The 25,052-nt window shown below is 41.7% G+C and overlaps 1 protein-coding gene across 3 annotated transcripts in view; it reads left to right on the top strand.

Moving 5' to 3' along the window:
- Positions 1-25,052, top strand: part of LOC121856555 (multiple epidermal growth factor-like domains protein 6) — a 126,861-nt gene that overhangs the window by 17,241 nt on the left and 84,568 nt on the right. For all 3 annotated transcript variants that reach the window (XM_042352158.1, XM_042352157.1, XM_042352156.1), the window contains exons 2-4: positions 1,759-1,843; positions 5,052-5,775; positions 6,760-6,879. In XM_042352158.1, coding sequence (XP_042208092.1) covers positions 1,838-1,843; positions 5,052-5,775; positions 6,760-6,879 — 850 coding nt within the window. In that variant the 5' untranslated portion in view covers positions 1,759-1,837. The remainder of the gene's footprint in view (positions 1-1,758; positions 1,844-5,051; positions 5,776-6,759; positions 6,880-25,052) is intronic.

Below are 25,052 nucleotides of genomic sequence, written 5' to 3'. Positions count from 1 at the left end.
TCCCTACTCTTTCACAACACCCTTCTGTCCTCCTCACCTCTTCATCCCCCCTAACAAGGCCTTTTGCTCCTCCCATGCACCTCATTAGGCTCATGCTAGGTGGGGCGCGAGACCTAGTGAATGATTCTCAACAACAGCGGCAGGACAGAGTATAAGTTTTGCCTTCACGAGTCGCACTTCTCTCGGACAGCCTCTCCGGGACCTTGAGCGTTCGCCTTTATCCTCGTCAGTTTTAGGACAGGGAGGGTCGTCTGCATGTCTTCCCATAAGGGTTCTCGTCTATGTACGGGGTCGCCCACATGCAGGATTTTTTTTATATATATTTTTTTTTACCCGCGTATTTTAAATCCCCCAAAATATCACCATTAGAGGATTCTGATCATTCTAAACAATACGAATCACTATACTATTGTGAATGTATTGTTTTAGCCTTAATATAATAATAAATTTGTATAATGTACCCTAAGCAATATGGTGTAAGGTGGGGTGGGGGAGAGGGTAAACAAAACAGTGTTATGTGTCTTGAGGTGAAGAAATGTTAAGGAAATTTTTACGTTTTTGGGGAGATGAAATTATACGAGAGAGGCTTGTCTGGTCGAGTAGAGGATGGGAGGTAGAAATGTAATCTCCTCTGTTCATGGTTGCATCACTGAGGGAGAGAGGAGGTGGGAGGGGAGGAAGTGGGGGAAGGAGGGAAAGGGGAGGGAACGTTGGGGAGAAGGGAGGGAAGGAGAAGTTGGGAAGACCAAAGAGGGGCGGTGGTGAGGTGGATGAGTGTATGATGTAAAGGTGAGTTTTCTCTCCTCCCTCCTCTCCCCACCCCATCTTCTCATTACTCCTCTTTCTCCTTCCCACCCTTCGTACTCCTCTTCTTTCTTCATTGAATTTTTCTTTAACACTAATTTCGTCAGTCTCCTCCTCCTCCTCCTATCTTCTCTGGCGCCTTTCCTCATCACTCACACCACCACTTGTTACGAGTGATGAAGGACGCTGCTTCTTTAACGAACGCAAATTAGGTTCCTCATGAATACCTTCTCTTACGGTGATGTCATATGTGAGGTAGAAGCTTCCTTGTGCATAGAGGCGCGTGGCAATATGACCTGCAATATATATTCATTACCAATAAAATACCTTGAAAAACCTGATGACATAATGAAGCGAAACTGATTTGATATTTTTTTTACAATTTAAAATGCAATACAAAACATAATTTAGCATTTGTAAGCTTAATTAGATTTAATCTTCGTAATGGGATAACTAAGCAAGACTAATTTGTTCTTTACTGTTTAAAAAAGGCACAGCAAAGCTAATTTAGGGCTTACAAACCCAACATCTCTCCCCAGAACTTAATCAAATTAGCTTTTCAGGAGAGTAATAATGGAACAGGACGTAGAGTTACTCCTTCACCAGAGGGATAACTCCGTCGATGTTGATTACCGTGTGTGAGTTGAGGTGTGTGTGTTCCCTCCCTCTACACCACAAGTTACTGGAGTCAACACACACACACACAACACCTCACCAGGGATCAGATTCCTTTGATCGAAGTACAGTACATAACGCTTTCTTCCTCTGACCAAACAGTGACACGTAATTTTCGTTCTTGTTACCTGGCCTACAACTGCGGGCTAGGGAATATGTGTTTTTTTTTTTGGTATTGTATGTGTGTGTGTGTGTTAGAAGGATAAGTATTTGATTCTGGTGTTTTGTTTAGGTGTAAATGCATTGTGTCCTGACCCCGTGTTTTTCTCTCCCCCTCAGGACCAAGTACCACACCGTGTACCGCGAGAGAGAGGAGGTCCACACGCATTCTGTCTTCGCCTGCTGTCCCGGCTGGTCCATGCAGGTCAGTAAATGGTCATAGACTCATCCGTATTCCTCCACAAAGGTCAACATCAACACCGGGTCATCTCAGGTCACGATACTCGGTACAGTATCCTGGCTGGGGTGATGAAAATGTGTAAACAAAACAAAAAACACAAAAAAATAAAATCCAAGTGTGGAAGAGGTGAAACAGGTTATAAACACGCTTAATATCACGGTCTGGTGACAGGTAAACGTGAGGTAATTAATGGAGGTGAGTAAGCGAGTTTAATCTGGATTGTATTGACGGTGTGTGGGTGTTAAGTGCTCATAAGGGGGACCGTCCTGCAAAGTGTGAAGAAATTAATGTACCTTGTAATCTTTCAGTGTTTTCATGGGACACAAAAGCTACACCATGAAAAATTAGTTGAAGTCGACTCGAGTTCAGAGTTTTATATTTTTTTTAGAGCCAAGTTCATTTATTCTTTACTCGAGGTTAATGGAATTCTGGAAATGTTTGGAAGTGTTCCCTCAACAAAACTGTGTCTCTGTCTGTTTGTGTGTACTGGAAATGTGATAATACTGACAATCACCCTTAGTGCTACCAAAGTCGATAACTGTAGAAATTATTCTGAAAATGTTTGACCGAGTTTCGCTTATGTTCGAACCTTCCAAAGGCAATTGTTCTTGACAAGTAATAATGTAATTACAGATTTTACAATTATCGGAAAACCACGTACGTGTGTGTGTGTGTGTGTGTATGTGTGTGTGTGTGTGTGTGGTGATCAAGTTCAGTAGGAAAACTCAGACTCAGTGCATGCGGGTGTAAATGACGCAGATAAACAGAATGTTGGTCTGGTGGAAAAACCCATCTATTGCGTCAGTGAAGTAGGCAGCATGAAGCGTTGTTTGTTTTAACAAGATGCCAGAGAGAACCTGTCACACGCACTGTTGAGGAGCTTCATGTGGCTTCTAAAGCAAACTACATGACCAAAGACTTGTTGGGTTAGATTAGGTTAGGTTACGTCAGGTCAGGTCAGGTTAGGTTAGGTCGGCTGGTTTGTGTTGCCTACCATCTATCTCATAAAACTTACAAGAATCCCTAAACACAACACCACGTCCTCCAGCTAATCACAACCTGACTGGTAGACACTCTGAAGCTGCGAGTAAAGATTTCTCCATGGCACGTAGGAGGAAGAAATAAGAACACAACACAGCAAGACCAATTAAGAGGGAGAATGGAAGCGGTGAGGTAGAAAAATAAAACACGGGACAACGGATGATGAGGGGCGATGCTAAAGTGATGAGTCTGAATACAACTAAATAGAAAGAAAATGGGGGCAAGGGGAAGAAAAATCATTGAAGGGAGGTGTAATAAACGGATAATTAAGCAGAAAGGGGAAAATGGACAAAGGAGTTGTTACAGAGTGTGTGTGTGAAGGAGGTGGTATGAGGCGGGGCATTGGTGCGTATAAACAGTGAGATACAATAAAAGCCGTGTTGTAGGTAGATGAGATACAATAAAAGCCGTGTTGTAGGTAGATGAGATACAATAAAAGCCGTGATGTAGGTAGATGAGATACAATAAAAGCCGTGTTGTAGGTAGATGAGATACAATAAAAGCCGTGCTGTAGGTAGATGAGATATAATAAAAGCCGTGTTGTAGGTAGATGAGATACAATAAAAGCCGTGTTGTAGGTAGATGAGATACAATAAAAGCCGTGTTGTAGGTAGATGAGATACAATAAAAGCCGTGTTGTAGGTAGATGAGGTAGACGGAAACACAGGAAGTACACCCATAAATAAATCTACCTGATAATGGTAGTCTTTCTATCAATTTTACCTCGTCCAAGAATAAATTGAGAACATCCTTAAATTGTTTATGGCGAAGACAAAGTCAGAGTCTGTAATGCATCTGGTAACTGGAGACTTAAGAACTACTTGTTACATGCAAATTTCGTAATAAGAGACGTATTGAATAAGTGTCTGTCAGTGTAGTGAACGAATATTTTAGAGAATGATCCAATGGAGGTCAAGAACGAGGGATAGACGTGACCTGAAATGAGTGATCAGAAAGACGTGACCTGAAATGAGAGATGAGGTGCTGAGGGGAACAGGTAGGATATATCAACAGGGGAGAGAAGTTAAGTAGTGTTTTCTAAGAGGGTAAAAATAGGTTGTGATTTACATGATGGTGGGAAGGTATAGGGGGCGGTGTGAGGTAACAAGAGGAAGGTTATAATAGGTACTGAAAAGGATTAAACAGGAACCAGAATAATAATACAATAGGAAGCCATTAGGAGAGAGTTAATAGAAAGGATATATAAACAGATTAGGGAAAGTGACAGTGAAAGTAACATAAAGAAAGTAAATATGGACTATTCTTTGTGTGAGAGAAGGGAAATTTGTAAGTATTTTAGAAGGTTTGAATGTGTGGAGAGAAGTGGAAGATAATATAGATAGAGTAGAGAAGAAAGAGTGGTTGGAAGAATAAGTGTGGATAGTCAAGGTGTTGTGGGAAGTTGGGACACAGTATGAATGGCAAGTGAGGTAAGAGAAGACCTGGAGTGAAGTGGTGTGGCAGCCTAAGAGAGAACGTGTTGGAGAGAGGTGTTGGCCCGAGGAGGTTCATCAACAGTACTCCTCCTCTCCTAGGTTGGGTAAGTGAAGTCGGCCGAGAGCATCAGTATAGTGTGTTTGCATTGTCCCTAACACACATATACTTTCACTTTTACATGGAAACATTCATGAATAATCACAGAGGTTCAATTGAATACTGAAAGGTACTTAAAGGATAACACCAGACTCACTTTTTACAGTGTTGTTAAAGGAGAAGAGATGAAAGTGGAGTCTCGCTTCCCCAATTGTAAAGTAGGGTACCCATTCACAGCTGGGTGGACTTGGGGTGGCGTGGACGTAAACTATCTGTTCTCAGGGTAGGGAGAAAGGGCTGTATCCACTTCTTTGCTTAACCCGGTTTTGTTTTAATCATTATTTATTAAACGAATACTAACTGAAAATGCTGTACCATCATTTGGGGAAAAATATATATTCCCTCAAGTGGCCGTCAACCAATGGGTCCAGGCATGACATCACACACGTCACTCCTGTATACAGTTGTCAATTTATGCTGTATTAAGAACTTTTTTTATAATTGCGTCTACTGGAGTTTTGTCTTGTATTTTCAAATCATTTTCTTGTGTACTTGTCAGAACTCCCCTTATGTGCTAAGACCATTCTCACCTTCACAGGATACATCAGAGGCAGACGAGAAGAAGGGAGGGAAGCGTCACACGGAGGATGAAGGGAGTAATGACTACCCCGAAGGATGTTTTATCAGACTGGAAGATCCTCCGGAAGATGGTGGTCGAGAGATAAGTCACGAGGGTCAGGTTTATCACTTGGTCAACGGCACTCAAGGAAAAAATAACAATTCAGTCTACAAAGGTGAACTATACCAGTTGTACAAGTTGGTCTATGGCCCGATGGAGAATTCAACCATCGATGATCTGTCTGCTCTTTCCTACCTTCCGCCACACCGAGAGGAGGGTAATGTTAAAAGGAAGACTCATGACTATGCCAACGACGACCCATCCGTACAGGACGCCTCCAGTGCAGGAGATTTGGTCCTCCCTACACACCCACAGGAGCCTTCACCCTCACCAGACACCAGAGAGGGCGTCAGTCAACCCACCGTCACTCACCGTCGCCGGAATCATCGTCACAGGCGGCCCTTCCGTACTAACGTCCCCAAGCAAGGCAGCCGTCGTCGCCACCGCTCACGTAATCACGGCCATCGTCGTCATCATGGTCACCAGAGAGGAAGATCGCCCACAAGACATGACGAGGATGTGGAAGTCAAGACGATCTACTCTACAGGAGAGAACAACAATCGTCGTCACCATCACCGAGTGTACAGGAACAAGAACAGCACCGAGTATGACGCCTACAGCTACACCATCATCATGACCAACAGTAAGTGGGCGGAGTACTTGTGGGATAACGTGTGGTAGGAACTGTTAGAATGTCTTATGAAGTAGTCAACATTGTGCTCTGAATGGCTCTGGTGTTATGTTTAAACTATTTATTTTATGATTAGTTCGGTTTTTGAGGACGCGAGGGGTGGGGTGGGAGGTCTAGAAATACTCGATTTATATTGACTCAAAGTTCCTTGAAGTGGACTACGTCATCAGGACAGATAAAGAATTGAATGACTGTTCAGGTCATACGCGCTATACCAGTCTGGGTCAGTAAATATATATATATATTTTTTACGATTTTTAGGTTAAAAGTCGAAGTGATAATCAAGGGACTTGGATATAACACAATACTATGGATAAGAGAAACACGAATACCTAGTTACTACTGCAGGAACAACCGGAGGGGTTAATATGACGTCTTGCAGAATATGAAGAACATAAACGTATTTCTTTTTTTCTTTTCACTTTTTCAAGCATTTTCTCGCTATGATGAAGAGTCCTTGGAATCATAAGCAAACACACTCTTCTTTTTTTGTTGACTGAGCGCAGGAAAGTGAAGTCGTTCCCCCAGCCCTGCGCCCCTGGACTACCTGAAGAAGGGGTGAGGGGGGGGATGGTGCGCCAGTGTCAAGGCCCAAGTAGATGACGACCTCCTGTCTTACCCAAAATAAACTTATGAATAAAAAAGAGAATCACGTTTGTAGAGAAATATAATAATGATATGTGATAATGTTTACAGAGCAGCGCTAAGTGTCCAAAATGAAAGGAAATTAATGAGATATCACATTAGTAAAGGACTCGATAGAGACATAAGAAGCTTCTCGTGTCTCCAAGGGCGTGGGATAATATTAAATGGTCTAAGTTAATATTTTTTACTTTAGATTTAATAGTTGCTGAGATTACCTTGTGATACTGGTACGCATTCATTACTGTGTTATTCCTTATCATCGTGAAGATTCATTGGTGTGTGTTTTGACAGATAAGAAAAGTGAACAGAAGCGTAGAAAAGACGGTGATGGGCGACCCGAGGGCGTGTCACCACAGGAACAAGTCTCACGGCTGGAGGAGGTGGTAGAAGCTTATCCCAATGGACCTCAAAGTAAGTGTCAATTGTTACTTGAGTTGAGTGTTGATGTTTTTGGCCCAAGAGATGTCGACCCAGTGTGTGTGGTGGATCATTGCGGTGGTGTGGAGGCGCCCCATACCTTTTACTTAATTCTTTGGATTTAACGACATAATTACTTGATGTTTGTGACGTAGTAGACAGCAACAAATGTATAAACATCTTTAAGTATAGTTTCCACCTCGCCCCCTAAGGCAGAGGGTGCTGGAGGAATTGAGGATACGGGGTAGTAGATCCGCGGAACAAAATTAGGCATCCCGTGACCCCCGTCGGGATATCCAGGGGCCAAGTCCTCCTGAAGCTGAACTATTACGTCTTGTTCTGCCATAAAACGCAATAAGAAATTGTACTCTTATAACAAGATGTGACTCGTGCCGGTGTTTACCAGTCGATTATTTATCAACTGATATACAAACCATCCAATTCACAACAATCAGTCAGTAGGTCAAGACGACACAAGTGTTCTGAGAAGAAACAAAAAAGATTTCACTGTGGGGAGCAGATGCTCAAAGGAACATTTTATTTTATAGTATGTTATTAAATTCTTGTCCTGTTAACGTTAATTCAGATTCACTATCAAATTTCTTTCCTAAGAGTCGAAAATTATGCTGTTTTTTTAAGCCCAATAATCAGATAGATAATAACCACATCATTATTGTCCTTGACCTTAAAGATATCGGTTAGGTTAGGTTAAGTATATTTACAGTTGTATCAAAGAAATAATTTTGTGTGGTTGCGTTAGGTAGCCCAATACTCGCCTATCCAAACTAAAGACAATATTTTTCCCTTACCTTTTTTCTACAATAGTTCCCTGTCCTTGTATGGTATTCACTTGAGTTCATTATACTGTTTCTTGGTTTCCTCTTCCCTTGGTGGTTAACTTACCGGTCATGTAGGATAAAAAAAAATGATTTATTATGGTACAAGAGAAGACTGACACAGGGACTGCAGGTATACTATCTGTTTATTTCCCTGACGGAGGTATTTGTTGGCCATTCATACTACATAATGGTAGAAGTTCTCGAATTTTTTTATTTACAGTTAGCTTAAGGCTGGGTAGGACTCACGGGTATAGAAAGGGAAGGTAAGACCACACTTATTGGCCTCCCACTGCCTCCCTCAGCCTCCCACTGCCTCCCTCTGCCTCCCACTGCCTCCCTCAGCCTCCCTCTGCCTCCCACTGCCTCCCTCAGCCTTCCACTGCCTCCCCCTGCCTCTCTCTTCCTCCCCTGCCAGAGTGAAGTAAAATGCCAGTTCCTTGTTTGGTTGAGAGAGTACAGCTACACAGATTACACCACGTCAGGAGTAATATTATCATATTCTATTACTATATATATATAATTCCGTCTTTAATGCATTATACACAAAAATATATACGGTATACATATTAACTGTATATGTAGAGTAGGTGCGTCGGGATGGGTGGTGATAATGGTGGTAGTGGTGAGGACGTGTGATGAAAGTGCTGAGGAGGTGATGGTGGTGCTGAGGAGGTGATGGTTGTGGTGATGAGACGGGAGTGATGGTAGTGATGAAGCAGCAGTTATAGTGGTAGTGGTGAGACCGTGTGATGGTGGTGCAGAGGAGGTGATGGTGGTGCTGAGGAGGTGATGGTTGTGGTGATGAGACGGGAGTGATGGTAGTGATGAAGCAGCAGTTATGGTGGTAGTGGTGAGGGCGACAGTGGTGGTAGTAGTGTAGATGTAAGCTCAGTATGTGTGTTGGTGCCGAGAGAGGTGGCTATACCAGGTACCCCACACCCGGCAGTAGGTGGAACCAAATGGTCTGTGTGTCGCCCTTTGAGTTCCTGATTTTATTATTGCTTTATTGCTTTTACGGTCACAAGGCGAGAATAAAGAACGCTGGGTGACGAGGGTTGGAACCTTTGGCCAGACCTTGGTGTATGTACCGTAGTTCATTTTCTTCAATGTTCTTGGGAAGGATCTCTCTCTCTCTCTCTCTCTCTCTCTCTCTCTCTCTCTCTCTCTCTCTCTGTATTTCTTGTTCTCCCTTTTCTCTTCTATTTTCTCTCTGTTTTTCTGTTTTTCTCTCCATTTCTGTTGTTCTCTCTCTCTCTCTCTCTCTGGTCGGATGCTTCCCTTCACTGGTTCAGCGGCGCCATCATCATCATCATCATCTTACGGGATCCTCTAGGAGAAAAGTTATCCAAATTCTTTACTATAACCAAAAAAAAGTAAAGGAAAACGAAGAGTAAAAACTGGACCACTAAATCTTGATGTGATATACTGGTGCAGGAGTTTTATTCAGGTTCCTTCTGTCTCTACTCCATTTTCTCTCCTGTTACTCCATTCTCTCTCTCCTCACTCTATTCTCTCTCTCCTCTCTCCTCTCTCTCTCTCTCTCTCTCTCTCTCTCTCTCTCTCTCTCTCTCTCTCTCTCTCTCGTCATTCCATTCTCTCTCTCCTCACTCCATTCTCTCTCCCCTCACTCCATTCTCTCTCTCCTCACTCCATTCTCTCTCTCCTCACTCCATTCTCTCTCCCCTCACTTCATTCTCTCTCTCCTCACTCCATTCTCCCTCACCTCATACATTCTCCTACTTTTTTAATCCATCCTGTCCTCTGTAAAAAATTTAATACGTTTTTATAATTCACCTTTTCAGTTTTTCTTAGTTCATATACCTGCAAATTATCTGTGGGATTTTTGCTTTTAATGACACCCAGAACGAGTCTTTGGTGTGTCTGTGAGTCTGTCTGTGGTCTTTATTCATGGTCGACCTTTCGTGTAATTGCGATAACTTTTGGAGGCGTGGATAGAGTCTTTGGAAACCTTGGAGGAGCCTTCTAAGAGCTCGGAGGTGGGAGGGGGTGATAACAGACATGACATAATTCTAACCAGGGAAGTGACGTCGTTTAGAGATATGTCTTGGGTTTTTTTTACCTCAGACATCATCATCATCATCATATTTCACTCATCTGATAATTTACTTTTTTCCCCTCATAGAAAAGTTCTGGGAGATGAAAAATTTATTCCGTTCAGTCTCTCTCCTTCTGCCTTTTCATCCATAACTGGTTTGGTTTCGTCTGAATATATCTCTAAATACCAAACAGATTTATTTATTATTTTTTTTATAATGTAATTGGTAGGTGTTGTTAACTTAGGTAGTTCTGTAGTTAAGGAGCCCAAAGAACGGTCTAGTAGGCATGGTTATCTTTGCTTATAATTCTCGTCGTTCATTTGATATCTTGACTTTACATCTTTTAGGCAAAAGGTTTTGCTAACACATCAACACTGTTTGAATTAGTCCTGAAAAACAAACATAAGTGGTGGTCTGTCCCATTGCCACACATTCACTGGACGCGACACAATTTCAAGCCTGGTCAACTAAAGAGAAAAGAATTCCTGGTAAACTCGTAAATCGCGTTCACAAACTACTCAGATCTTTCTCTTTGTGGCAGAGAATACATTTCGTTCTCTCGATACAACATTCCAACAATTCCAGCGCCTACAACAACTCGCTACTCATGTATAACGAGGCACGCGACCATCTTGGAGTCAACGAACCAAGCAAAGAGCTTCTCTGTAAATATTTCCCTTAAGAAGAATATCACAGACGTACAACTTTACTCTTTCACTTCATTTTTTTTTATACTGGAGAAGGTTCCATGTCGTCATACACCTCTTGTACTCCTGCAGCGTATTATGAGGGTGGCTTATCAGTGAGGCATCTGTACCACCCACCAGAGTCCAGCCAGCAGTGCCCTCTCCACCAGGATGGGGAGACGATACTGAAGACAAAAAACTAGCAGCCCCAAGTGAAATACCATTCCTGAACTAACAAAGGCATATTGTGATCTCATCAAATAAATAAATATAATAATAATAATAATAATAATAATAATAATAATAATAATAATAATAATAAGCCTAATTTCGAGACAAAATTGCTTAAAATGCATTTATCAAGAAAAAATCATACATATATATGCCTGTATAATGAGGAGAAGGAAGGCTGTAGCATCTGATAGTGTGCTGCTGTAGAATGCTGTATATCCTGTAGAGGTGTGTATAGACCGCCTGAGTGACAGAAATAATCACGTAAAAAATATAATGAAGGTGCCAGTGATCCGTGAAAACAACCTACAGTACAGTGCCATCATTATTAGTATTATTTGTTTAATTACTGTAGATATATAATGTAGAACTTATAATGAATAGTATACCTCGTCCTCTGTGACTAAATGTATCGGTGCTCTCAATATTCTCCAACTTTTATATATATTTTTTTATTATCACCAAAATTAATAAAAACAGAACAATAGGCTAATTATCCATCATGTTGGTAGTTTATGGATAATGACTGTAGCTGTAATTAGGTTGATCCCATCACCACCAATCATGGGTCATCAATTACAGTTATTTTGTGATGGTGTTTTTATCAATACATAACAGTAATGGTTGTTCCTCTATACTGTTATAGTAATTACCTATTCATTATATCATTAATTTCGACTCATGGTAATGTGAGATGACGTCATTAGTTTTATTAATTAGAAAGTTAAATTACAGGTTATTTTTAAAAGCAGAATTAATACGGATTTTGACGTGAATTTCTGTTAATTTATTCCAACATAATTAAAATTTAAGAGAATCTTTTTTATAATGACATCATGATTATTTTGCTATTAATGTAATCTGAGAAGTAATTATGTAACACAAATGATCTTTTTGCTTCTCGTTTGCTGAGATAATTACCTAACCATACCTGACTACCAAAGTATACAATCATGATAATTTTAGGTTAGGTTAGGTTAGGTGATGACGAAGGCAGCACAGGCGTTCGAGTCCTTGGATCTAGAATTGTACGCTTCTCTTTTGTCTCTCTCTCTCTCTCTCTCTCTCTCTCTCTCTCTCTCTCTCTCTCTCTCTCTCTCTCGTTCTCCTTCTCTCTCTCTCTCGTTCTCCCTCTCTCTCTCTCGTTCTCCTTCTCTCTCTCGTTCTCCTTCTCTCTCTCGTTCTCTCTCGCAAGTATATCCTAAAATCAGAGACCATAAAGATTTCTCTGTTTACACAAGCCAGTCGCCCAGTGCTTCAGAATCTCATAACATCCGCCTACAGTGTTGGTTAGGTTAGGTTAGATTAGGTTAGGTTAGGTTAGGTTAGATTATCACAGTCTCCGCCATGTTTCTCTGTCTTCAAGTCTCCTCCACTCTCAACCCCTCGTGTCTCTCAGCCCCGTGTGTCTCTCAGCCCCGCGTGTCTCTCAGCCCCGCGTGTCTCTCAGCCCCGCGTGTCTCTCATTCTCTCAGCCCCGCCTATCTCTCAGCCCGCCTATCTCTCAGCCCACTTATCTCTCATCGCCTATCTCTCAGCCCCGCCTATATCTCAGCCCGCCTATCTCTCGCCCTATCTCTCATCCCGCCTATCTCTCAGCCCCGCCTGTCTCTCAGCCCCGCCTATCTCTCAGCCCCGTCTCTCCCTCTCATCTGCTCAATCCGGTAACTCTAGGCGAAGAAATCTTTTTATCAGTTCATTATTATTACATCTGTATTATAACGAAGGCAAACAACAACTAAATCTATTGTTGTTTTAAGTCGATGATGGAGAGTGTCAGTCAGTCACCACACTTCACCACAGCCTGAACCAACACCATATAACAGTATCGAGTTACTTATTATAATAAACTACATACCAATCATAAGTACCAATGGACTCGTTACAGCTGGTTGTAGTAGCAAGACAGCTGGCTCGTGTAACTGAACCACAGGGGGACTTTACCAACTGGTGAAGTGATTACTGGATCATGGTGTCAAGAAGTGTGTCAGGTAGCGTCTGTTGAGAGGATTGTACTTTTTTGTCTGTCTGTCTGTCTGTCTGTCTGTCTCGGTACTAACAACAACCTTCGATTAATAGATTCAGATTTTATGTGTAGCTAGTAACTCTAAATTAACCTCCCTGTGTCAAACTTAGAGGTCATTATGTAAGAGACTAAACCTATTGTGTCAGTCTTGGCTTAGTATCCCCTTTAAACAAAATATGTACCATAGAAAACGTACTGAGTTAAGTTACTATTTATTTTTTTGATTCTCTGAGCTTGATGACTTTTCTTCAGCCGTAAATAGTTAGTCTTATGGCTTCTGTATTGATTATTCATTCTTCTCGACTCTTCTTGTTTAGTTTACTTTCTCGCTGTCTCTTCCTTTCTTCTCGGTGTTCTCGATTCATTTCTCTTCGTACTCTTCATTCATCAGGTGGTGTCTCCTGTAGGTGCTGTACTTGCTGCATTGTTTTACTCTCGTGATGTTGTAAACTAATAATGGCGTAAGTTACCGTCATCCACACTTATGATGAGCGGAGGAGCCTCTATCGACTCGGTCTGTAGTTAATGGCGTATCTCTATCCTCAAGTTAATGGCGTATCTCTGCCACTGTACTCGTGTGTGTAAATAAAGGCTGAGTATTAGACTGGATAATTACACTATTTTCCTGGTAAGTGAGTACAAAAACCGGAATGTGTAACTGTAATTAAGGAAGCGTTTCATCGTAAATAAACAAGTAGTTAATTAAAACGCTTTCAAGACAAAAAAGTACCCCATGTTTACTTGTGAATAAGTGATTACAGGTCTTGCCTATTATCCAAAAGGTCGCTGGTTCACTACTTGAGCAACCCCAGGCCATCTAGCTGTAGATAGATACTTAACTTTACAGCTAAAGTGAACGTAGTAGAATAAAGTGTTCTCTATGTATACTGAAACCGTATTTAATAGTATACTGTATCCAAACCGCCCGTAAAGAACCATCAGTCAGGTGGGACCAGGTTTAAACTTTGTCATTCATGAAATATAACTCCCAAGACGTGGACTTACCTTAATATTACATGAAGATAGTCAAGGTTTATACTCACCTGTTAAACATCTCTATCAGTAGTTCAATTACCATACAGGTGTAATAAAACGTTAATAACTAGATACAACAAGATTTACCAGATAATGATTATATGTAAATGAGGACTGTAATGCTATCTTAGGCTTTACTTAACACTATGAATCAAAACCGTGACCAAGAATATGTTTAGGAAGATCAACACTGAGTTCTTTAGCCTGACTGTGAGGAATATTCTGTGTACTATATACCGACAGATGACTGAGTGGCATAGTGAGGTTATGTTTCTATTGTTAAGGTCAATTGTGAAGAGGGGGATTATACGTCACATTCATTTTTAAAAGGTCAAGTGACAAAAGTTCAAAGGTGGAGTTAATTATCGTCAGCCATTAAGGACGAGCTAATGATGTAGTCTAGTAGTTGGAGGTTAGTGAAAATAAGTTGAGGGGAGATAGTCTGGTTTGGATGGGGTGGTTAGGTGAGAGGAAGGGGGTGAGGAAGGTGGAGGAGAGAAGGTGAGGAAGGGGTGGAGAGAGAGGTGAGGGAAAGGAGAGAGAAGTGAGGAGGAAGGTGAGAAAGAGGGGAGAGAAGTGAGAGGGAAGCGAGAGTGAGGAAGGGGGAAGGTGAGAAAGAGGGGGAGGCGAGGAAAGTGGGAGTGGGGGTTAAGCAAAGGGAGAGGCATTCAAAACAACCTCGAATGAATTGATCAGAAGTTAAAGTGAAGGGGATGTATAAATATAGAAGAAGCGGAGGAAAAAGAAGAAGAAGAAGGCACATTAAACCCTCCTTCATCCCCCTCTAACAATATTAAGTTACTGTAAAAAAAAAGGTAACTTAACGTAGACAAAAAAAAAGATTATAAAAGGTGATAGAGTAAACACACGCATTAACGACGTCACTGTATAAACATAACTCTTTACTAGGACCACTTACTAGCTGGTGGGGGGGAGGGGTGGGAGGGGTGGGAATCCCTAAATACAAAATGACGAAATGTTACAGGCTCGAGTAATATATCTGTCATGGTGTTGATTTTTCATGTTAACGATGCAAATTGGCTTGTGTGTGTGTGTGTGTGTGTGTGTGTGTGGGTGTGTGTGTGGGTGGGTGTGTGGGTCACTCTGAGATATTATTAATTAAGGATTCTTGGTAAATATTGGGCCTGTAATGTAGGTCGATAGGTGAAGCGTGTAGAGCAGGTGTGTTAAGCCGGCTGTTGGGTGAAAGTCATTATAGATGGAGGAGTCTGTCGAGTTATTGTTGTTTTCTTATGGATGAATTTATTACGAAGTGTAGGTGAGATATTATTATAGGTGTTGATTGAAGTCTTGTGTTGTAGTGCGCCCTTTTCTGCCTCTGGGGTCGGAGGTATGTCATAAAAGGGTAAACAGTAATTAGGTTTGTGCTCAGGTGATGTATATACTCTGTTCCCCTGATGCCAATAGTACAGTATAAGTCTTGCATGTGATCTTCCTTTAGTAGTATGAGTGTAGCTAAATGTTGTGATCTTGAGGTAACTTATTATTGTGATGGCTTTGTTATGGGGATTAAAATGTCTCGTGTTTTGAAGGAGGATGTGACCAGGACCCAATTTAGAATGGTGTTTGTTTTATTGCTGTTTGACGATGGTGTTTGGCAGTCGTTTAAGTGTATGGTGTTTACTTATAGCTTAGACGGTGATTTTATTTGTGTTTTGCGGGAAGACAAAAAAAATCATGTTTATGTATTTGTAAGATAAAGAGAACCTCCTGTAGTGTCTGTTTGAATGTTAAGATCAAATTTCAGGATGTTACTAAATACGAGGGTGACATAAGAATCCATAGTGAGGGATGAGGCAATGTTACTCCTGTCTGTCTGTGTGTGTGTGGGGGGGGGGGTTAAGAAGAAAGGAACAACGAATATAGTTGATAACAATGACGCAATGAATGAATGAATGAATGGATGGATGGCAAGGAACGTAACCCTGTGAGAGGAAGGGCGGGTCGCTGGGGGGTTGGGATGGAGGGAAGGAGGGGACGGGGTAGGGAAGGAGAGGGCGGGTCGTTGGTGGAGGGAGGGAGGGTAGGAGGGAAGGGGTGGATGAAAGGATACACACAGTGGCATGAGAAGGAGAGGTGAAGTTCCTGATGCAGCGATATACTGACTAGGGTAGCGGGGGTAAACATTTATACTCAAGGGGGGTTGCTGGATAAAAATAGAGTTGATGCAATGGTCTAACTCCCACTTGTGACAGAGTTAGTGTGTAAGTATGGTTGATAAAGAGGAGGACGTAGTTATCAGTAGATGGGGTTTTTTAATAGTAAATAAACTTAATGGGTGGAGGAGGTTGTGGCGCCAGGTAGGTGCCAGTAACCCTAAGATAACACGGAGATAAGGGTCATAACTAGATAAAAAGATGACAGTTTTGAGAAAATTGTTTGTTGGACTTTGTGTAATACTCGTAGAATACAAATAAATAACACACACACACACACACACACACACACACACACACACACACACACACACCTCCGTTACTGCCTTAAACTGGCCTCCGTCATCTTCCCACTCTCTCTCAGGTTTGGGTAAAGTCTGCAGCCACTCTGAAAAGAATATTTTACACCTGAATAACAAATGAGACGCTTTCCATCACTGTTCCTCGTGGTGAAGAACTGAAATTGTTTTCATTACAAACTTTACAAGAAATGTGAGGTTCCTCTTCTCCCCTCTGTAATAATAATAATAATAATAATAATAATAATAATTAACGGTTTATTGTAAAAGGTCTGCAGCCCGAAGGCTGAAAATATACATTGGACTTAAATGACTTATTATATACATTGGTGGTTTAACAAAAGCCTTCATTAGAGAAAAGTGAAGGAGCATACAGTGAACATACAGATTAATGTAGGTGTTGAACAGCAAACACGTAGTGTAGCAACTCCCTCACATATGGTGTTGATGGTGTTATGAGGGGCATCACGTGGAATACGAATTCCCTCACAGATGGTGTTATGAGGGACCTCACGTTGTGTAGTAATTCCTTCATAGATGTTGTTATGAGGGACTTGACGTGGTGTAGTAATTCCCTCACAGATGGTGTAATATGAGTGAGGTGTGTGTGTGTGCGCGCCTGCCTGTCTGTCTGTGTGTGTGTTTGCAGTGGTAGTCACACGCACACACACACACACACACACTGGTTAATGTCATTTGTGAGTGACAATGGACATATAACATTGGTAGGACAAATGATGATGGCACTTTGGTGAGTAACAGTGGCACTGATGAGTGACAGAGGGCAATGGCACTGATCAGTAGTAATGGTAGAGCGAGACAGGGGGAGTGGTAGGTGGTGGTGATAACTGTTAGTAGTGAGTGGTGATAATAGCGGTAGTTAGGAATGACAAATATGAATACCACACACAAGTTAACAGTAACTAGCAAATGTAAATAATGATAAATGGGGGGGGGGGTGATGATAGGAGGTAGTAAGGGTGATAATGCCACGGGGTGATTAGTCGAACTGAGTAACAACGGAGGAAGACAGATATGGGTGATGTGAGTGTCAGTCAATTGTATAGTTAACAGTAGAGGTTGACAGACTATATTAACTCTACTCTAACAGTGACAACTATATTATTTGTTTAGTTTCAGTGTAACAACAGAGCGTCAGACAATTTTTTTTTCTTTTTTACGAAAGTTCCTAAAAACGACAAAGTGTGCCGACTTAGTGTATGTGAAGGCTGTCGAATGCACTGCAGAGAGACGCCTGCGTATTCACTTGCCCCGAACTGGTTATCAGGACTGTGGGAGCCTCAGTATCACAGTAGCACATAATAATAAGACTTCACAGCTGTCAAACGATGGTATGGCGAGTCATCAGGGTACCATGACACCCGTACTGAGCTGTGATATGGCTGATGACGGCAGGCAAGGCGGACTTTACATACAGACACAGGTGCTGGTAACAGAACCACACGAAAATGGGACACATCTGGACACAAGCGTTATGGTGTTACATTACCATACAAAAGTTTTGCCGGGGTGAGTCAAGTCATCATGTGTCTGAAGTAATTTCCTGACACAGAAGCGAAGTTTGTATACAATGTGATTACTGATTCTAACTGGTTTTTAATTTTATAAGTGATTTTTTATCCAATAACAAGGATAGAATACAAAAAAAAATACCGACTAATCATTTGGGGAATATCACTAAATAAAACATTAACCTGAGCCAAGAATTGTTATGCTTCGGTAAAAAAAATAATGTAAACCCATAAAACATAGAAAAACACGTAGACCGCAACGTTAAATTAATTCGTACTGTTCATCATAAAAAAAAATAATGTAGCATGGAACAATACCACAGCTGGGAGTCCCTGTGAAAGGTTAGCTGAGCGTGTGAATGTCAGGGATGACGTCAGTGTCTTGCTAGATACAAGGTCAAGGTGGTGGTTTTGTCACGTAGCTCTGAGTTGTGTCATTGACTCTCAAGTAGCTCTGTGCTCTGTCAGTCACTTGCGAAGCTCTGTACTGTCAACCTCTCCCCATGATCCGGGCTGTGTCGACCCCTCCCTCCCTCTCTCCCACTCAGGCAGCCAAGGGCGTAGCTTCTCAGAGTATGTTAATTTGGCCTCAACGCCGCTTTTGTGAGGACACATCATGATGACTCTGATGATAAAACACGAAAATAATTTACCCACTGTGGATGAGAAATTACAGTGAGACATAATCGTTTATTTTTTTTATCTCGGAAGAAAAAAAAGAATAAGTTTAGAATTTTTAAGACTCCAGAAGTTAATTGACTCATATTCTGGATAAATTATAATACTCTACCACCTGACACACACTCCTTTGACTTTTACATGCTCCGGGTATGTCATATTATGCTCATGCTCAGATTGTTACATGCTCCAACTGTGTCAAATGCTCCGGTAATTTTACGTACTCTAAAGACGTCATGTAACTAGAGCTGTGCCACAAGTTTTGATATTTTCGTGATCTGGTGTAACACGGTTTAGTAGCTGTGTACTTGTACCTTTCCCAGTTACGTACCAGAAGCTGACATGGTCCATTGTTTCCAGTGCCTGTCATATGTATTATTAGTTGACATATGCTCCATTAGCTTTTATATGCTCCAGTGGCTGTAAAATGCTTCACTAGCCTCTACAAGTTACGGTAGCTCCCACATGCTCCACTAGTTGCCACAGAACATTAGCTCCCACATGCTCCACTAGCCTCCCAAGAACAGTAGCTCCCACATGCTTCACTAGCCTCCCAAGAACAGTAGCTCCCACATGCTCCACTAGCTGCCACAGAACAGTAGCTCCCACATGCTTCACTAGCCTCCCCAGAACAGTAGCTACCAGATGCTTCAGTAGCCCTGGTAAAGGCCACAAGGTTATCAAATACTCTCCTTGGCCCCTGAAGCTCCGGTAGCCACGACCTAAACCTGGAAACGCCCCAGTTGTTGCCAGTCAAACGTACAGAGGCGATTATGTACTGACCCAACTCATCCACTCACTCACTGCACTCGCTAACTCACTCACAAACCTCTACAACCTCTATACTACTTGTAATATTCATCAGTTGTAGAGTACACCAGTAGGCCCAGATCATATCATGCTACAATATGCACCGTCTACAACATAAACATCACAAGAGAGGAGGGGGAAGGGTGGTAGGGAGCGTCTTGACTCAGTGGTTTAGAGTAGACGATTCTTAGATTACAAAGTCGCGGATTGGTGACCTAGTCGGGGCAATGTCCTCGTGAGTAAGAGCTGAATCGAATCTCTCATTTTTCCCTCCAACTATAAATAACATTGATTCATCCAGGAAGGTAAATCACTATGTTGGGGATTGCAGGTCATCAGTTAAATGCCTTTCAATCACCTATCTACTGTACCTGTTGATGTATCTAGGTTATGAAGAACGCTACCGTGCCTACCTGTTGTGGCTGTGTGATGTTCCCAACTTTTTTCTTTTTTTACCTTCATTCTAAACGTGGTTAAGATGCTTCGAATTTTGCCATTGCTACACCGCTTATCACAAGGACAATATTTAACCATTGCTATGATAACCAACACGAGCAAAATTTCATCACCATTTTAATTATCATCATCATCACCCGTACTATCTTTATCATCATTAATATTATTATTACTGTTATTATTTTCATCATAACTGCGTTCATTATCATCACCTATCATCTTATAATGACAGTCACCACTACCACCATTACCAACACCATTACAACCTGCATCAAAAATCATTACAACAACTAAAACCACAATCATTAATACCACAATAACTAAAGCCACAACTACCACAACCACAACAATTATCCACAGTAGCAGGGGCCAGCTGTCACACCACAACAGCAGCTGGTTGGACTACCTCAGGGGGGAGGCATGCATAGAGGCACTGGCTTGAGTGGCACCAGCCAGGCTCAGTGCCAACACCATTATGTCATCGCTATTATCACCGCTTCCGCTCTCTCTCTCTCTCTCTCTCTCTCTCTCTGAAAAGAAAAATTATCCCACTGGTTTTATTTCGTTTTTATACTGTCTGGATAAGTGTGTGGGGAGCACTGCACTCAACCTTCCTCTACTTCCTCAATTGTAAAGTCAGGTACCCATTGGACTGTGGATCAAGCGGACGCCTTTATACAACCAAGCCTTCATAATGATGCCTGTTTTATGCATGCGTACAATTTTATACCATTTTTAGTATTACAGATATTAAAATAAATCTATCCAAAATATCACAGAAAAAAATTGGTGTATTAATTAAAATATAATATCCTCAACGACCGTACAGCCAATACTCGCAGCTGCAAATGATTAAAAAAGATTCCCAGTCTGTGTTTTCTGTCGTGTCTCTAATTAGGAGATAGGTAGGAAACTATTAAAAAATATTGGGGTGAAAAATATAATCATTATTTCGAATTTCTGAAGAGTTAGCGGTGAAATATATTCAGGATATTTTAATTAACACACGGTGGATTTTCAGTCTCTTGATGATCATTTCTTTTTTTTTTCGTTTTTTTTTTCGTAAATTTCGTAGATTTAAAAAAATGACATTCACATGAAAGGCAGCCATGTGAAAGCTGGTGATTGAAAAAGGGATATATGTGTGTGTGTGTGTGTGTGTGTGTGTGTGTGTGTGTGTGTGTGTGTGTGTGTGTGTGTGTGTGTGTGTGCTGGGTTATAGGAAAGATTATGTCGTTGGGAGAGTTTTCACTAATTAGTTTTTCTGTTCGATTTGACATGTACAAAACGTAGTATTAATAACGTATATAAACATAACATGAACTGGAAGTATATAGCAACAGACCTTACCTAACCTAACCTAACCCTTTTCGTGGAGTTACAAGAAGATTGATAAAAGATTAATATTATTTCCCAAACTTTGTGGTGTGTGATGCTTAATAGGGCGATTATCCACATAAACACACGGGCCAGGTAAGGTGGCCCTGCCTACGCGGTCTTTCTCAACACTGGTCTGTGGTTCGTCTTTAATTTGTTTTACGGTGAAGCTAATTGATTAAACAGGAGAAGAAAAACACCATGTGTGCGGTGGCGATTATCTGCTGTCTCAACTGTTTGCCGTAAGCCCACAAGGAAGTGTGTTTGCTATGGCCGGGAGGAGGGACCATATCGGGGTGGTGGGGGAGGATGTCCACACCAAAGTAGGCTCCCACGTCCCACCTCACTCACACACCTGAAGCTTCACATTCCCTTCCCAGACCCCCGCCTAACCTAACCTAACCTTTAATTCAAGTTCTAAGAAGTTTAACTCAAAAATCGATAAAATAAGTTTAGGTAAAAATTAAAACAAACTTTCCTCCTTTATGTGTCGGATATATTATATTTTTTCCCCCCAAGCCTCGTAGAATAAATCACACGATGAAATTTTGACGCAACAGACACTGAACCTTTTGTATACAGAGAAACAAAGCAGTGTTATATTTCTTTCCCGGTTCAGACCAACTCAGGGCTCACGTATGTACACACCCACACACCAGGATGTCAACCATGTATCATAAAGACGCACTGAGTTTGTCAAGGAAAGTGGCAATTATATAGACACATGTATGCATATATGTATATAATGTGAAGCATAATACAGTGATGTAACGAGAGATGACAAGGGGAGAGAGGGATGGAGGTATTATGCCAGAGGTTCCCCAGACACGAGAGGAACAATGGTTGATATGAAATTATACTCTAATATATCGGGATCTGGTGATGACTGCTGCCCCCTGAAGGAACACACCCAACGTCGCCTTCACCAGCTGCCGTGTTTGTGTGCGTCAGTGGTATAATTTATATCGCTGGTGCCTTAAAGAGCATAATTTGTCATAGTCTTCATAATGGAATGAGTCACAGACGCTAGGACGTCATTAACTGAAGATGTTTAAATACTTCATGATGTCAGTGAGGTCTTAAGTGTTGAACTCTCTTCTTAAAGGGAAATGATGACGTGATTATAATACCAGGATGTGGTAAGGTGATGTAATGCCAAGATGTGGTGACGTGATGGAACATAAGGATGTGCTCACGTGATGTAATACCAGGCTGTGCTGACGGGATTATAACACAAGGATGTGCTGACGTGATGTTCCATAATATGTGGTGATGTAAATAACGTGATATAGCAAAAAATGTAGTGACGATGTAGAACGGGAAATATTTTTTTGTATGTCCGAGAAGTATACTTGTTTAGGATAATGTCCGGTAAGAGGAAACGACTCACTTTTAAGGCTGAACACGATATAATTTTGTTCACCCTAAAGTTGCCTAAGACTCTGGTAAGCTCCTAAAACTTTTATTTATTTATTTATTTATTTATTTTACTAAATTTGACGCGATGAATCGAGTTAGATGTTGATGGCTTTGAGGAGTTTTTATTAATTTATCTTTTTTTTTCCAATGTACTTTTTCATGGTCACGACACTACCTGGAGTTGCCACAATTAATAGGAAATTTTCCCGTTACGTTTTGAAGTTACAGGGGAGTCGAATAATACTCATTAGATAATATTAATTAAACATTAGAAGAAGTAGTAGTAGTAGTAGTAGTAGTAGTAGTAGTAGTAGTAGTAGTAGTAATATTATTGATTTTTTGTTTTATTATTATTACTATTGCTATTGTTGTTATTTATTTTTTTAGAGTTTGTTGCTCATAACTTCTTCCTTCGACTGACGACTGATTTGGACTGATCAGGGTATCGACACGGGACTTACTGCTGTTTGCTAGATCCCGGTTAGGTTAGGTTAGGTTAGGTTAGGTTAGGCTAGGCTCTACATAAAGGAGGGAGAACCACCAACACCCAGTCCATAAGGGGAAGTTCATGTCCTCTTAACCTTGCCGCCATCACATGAAATCATCAGGCGGAGTCATCGATGTTTATTTAAAGGACCCTAACCCTTAGCTAACACGGTAAGACCATCTAGTATTATTTTTCATTTTAAAAGTTTGGAAATCGAAGTGAGATGTATGAAAAAGGGAACTGGTTTAGGTTAGGTTAGATTAGATTAGGTTAGCTTAGGTTAGGTTAGGTTAGGTTAGGTTAGGTTAGGTTAAGTTAGGTTAGTCACGTCAGGCCAGGTTGTTAGGTTAAGACTGGGTTGGGGTAAGTTGGATTAAACACATTTTTCATATACCAGAATTTCGAAGGCAAGTCCTGAAAGTCGTCCAGATGACCTATGGCTTTGACCCTTGACGGATTTCAATCTTACAAACGTCAAGCCTCCGAAGAAAAAGCTTCAGGTATCCAATCAAAATGTGAAGGCAATCACTGAGAGTATTTATAGGCTATATCGTTCAGCTTTCACGGTAACCCTTTCGCCTCTTGTTATCCTGGGCGTGACTTTCTGAACTTGATCTCAAACTTGAGTCTTCAGTGTAAGAACCTTTGGTAACTTAAGTTGGAATTTTCAAAGCAATAACTTGGTCCTGGATGAGTACAAGAATTAACTGGCTTAATATACTGTACATCCCTCTCCAATACCCCTCACCTCCTCTACACCCCCTCACCTTCCCTACACCCCTCTCCCTACACCCCCTCATCTACCCTACACCTCTCACCTCCCCCACACCCCCTCACCTTCCCCTACACCCCCACCTCCCCTACACCCCCTCCCCCACACCCCCTCACCTTCCCTACACCCCTCTCACCTCCCACACCCCTCACCCCCCTACACCCCTCCCCCCCACACCCCCCTCACCTTCCCTACACCCCCCACACATCCCCTACACCCTCCCCACACCCCTCACCTTCCCCACACCCCCTCACATCCCCCACTCACATCCTCACCTCCCCTACACCACCTTCCCTACACCCCCTCACATCCCCTACACCCCTCCCCTACACCCTCATCCGGAGAAAAATTTCTTAATCACGTATGCAACAGGTTCTGATTACCGAGATGAAGGTTGGCTCTACACCACCAAAAACAACTTGAGCCGACACGCATCGCTGCCACCGTAACTACCCCGCCAACTACTTCCCGTCTCCTGGGTATATAAAAACTACCGCGGCAATAAGCTGGACTAGCAGGTCAGGAGTTCCTCGTCAACCACCCGTCCGTCCGTCCGTCCGTCCGTCCTACCATAAAGCGGTTCACGAGGATGTTAGGTGCTGTAGTTACTAGCACGGCGCGGCCTCCATACCTCCCACTTAGTGCTTACTGCTGAAGGGAATGGTCGGGTGTTGCCAAGATTAAGTTCAGGAGTGTCTACCCACCACTCTTGTCTCCTGTACTGAACACGAATATGACAAACGTTTAGACTTAAGGAGCATACTAGAGCATTTATGTTGTAACAGTCTATGCTCCTATTCTTGCTCCCAACAGCTATACACGTTTTAACAACACAGCGAGGAGGAGTACAGCTTGTTGTTTGTTTACTTAGCAACGAGTGTCTCTCTGGGAAGAACACAGGAAAAACCAGTTAGTGCGGTCACTTGCCCCCACAGTTAAGAGACTCGTGGGGGGGGGGAGGGAAGGGGGAGACGAGAGTAAAGAGGATTAAAGGGGAGACTATCAGGAAGAGGGAAGGAGCAGCCTGGGATGGAAAGGGGAAGGAGGAGAAGGAGATTAGAGGGGATGAGATCGAGGGGTGGGATGAGGTCGTCCACGGTATATAATTCTCGCAACCTGAGACGAGAAAAATTATACGAACATTAAAAAAAAATCCTTCAAAAACTAAACTGAGAAACTAACCTTAGAGAGAAAAAAACAGTTAGAAAATACTTCAAATAAAAGATATCTTACCTTATTTTTATTTGTAACTGATGGTAAGTGAATTTAATTAGTGTATATATAAT

The sequence above is a fragment of the Homarus americanus genome, unplaced genomic scaffold (genome assembly GCF_018991925.1).
Source record: "Homarus americanus isolate GMGI-L3 unplaced genomic scaffold, GMGI_Hamer_2.0 scaffold936, whole genome shotgun sequence".
NCBI classification, from domain to species: Eukaryota; Metazoa; Arthropoda; class Malacostraca; order Decapoda; family Nephropidae; genus Homarus; species Homarus americanus.
Note: the sequence above shows the minus strand (reverse complement) of the source record. Positions and strands in the feature narration are given on the sequence as shown.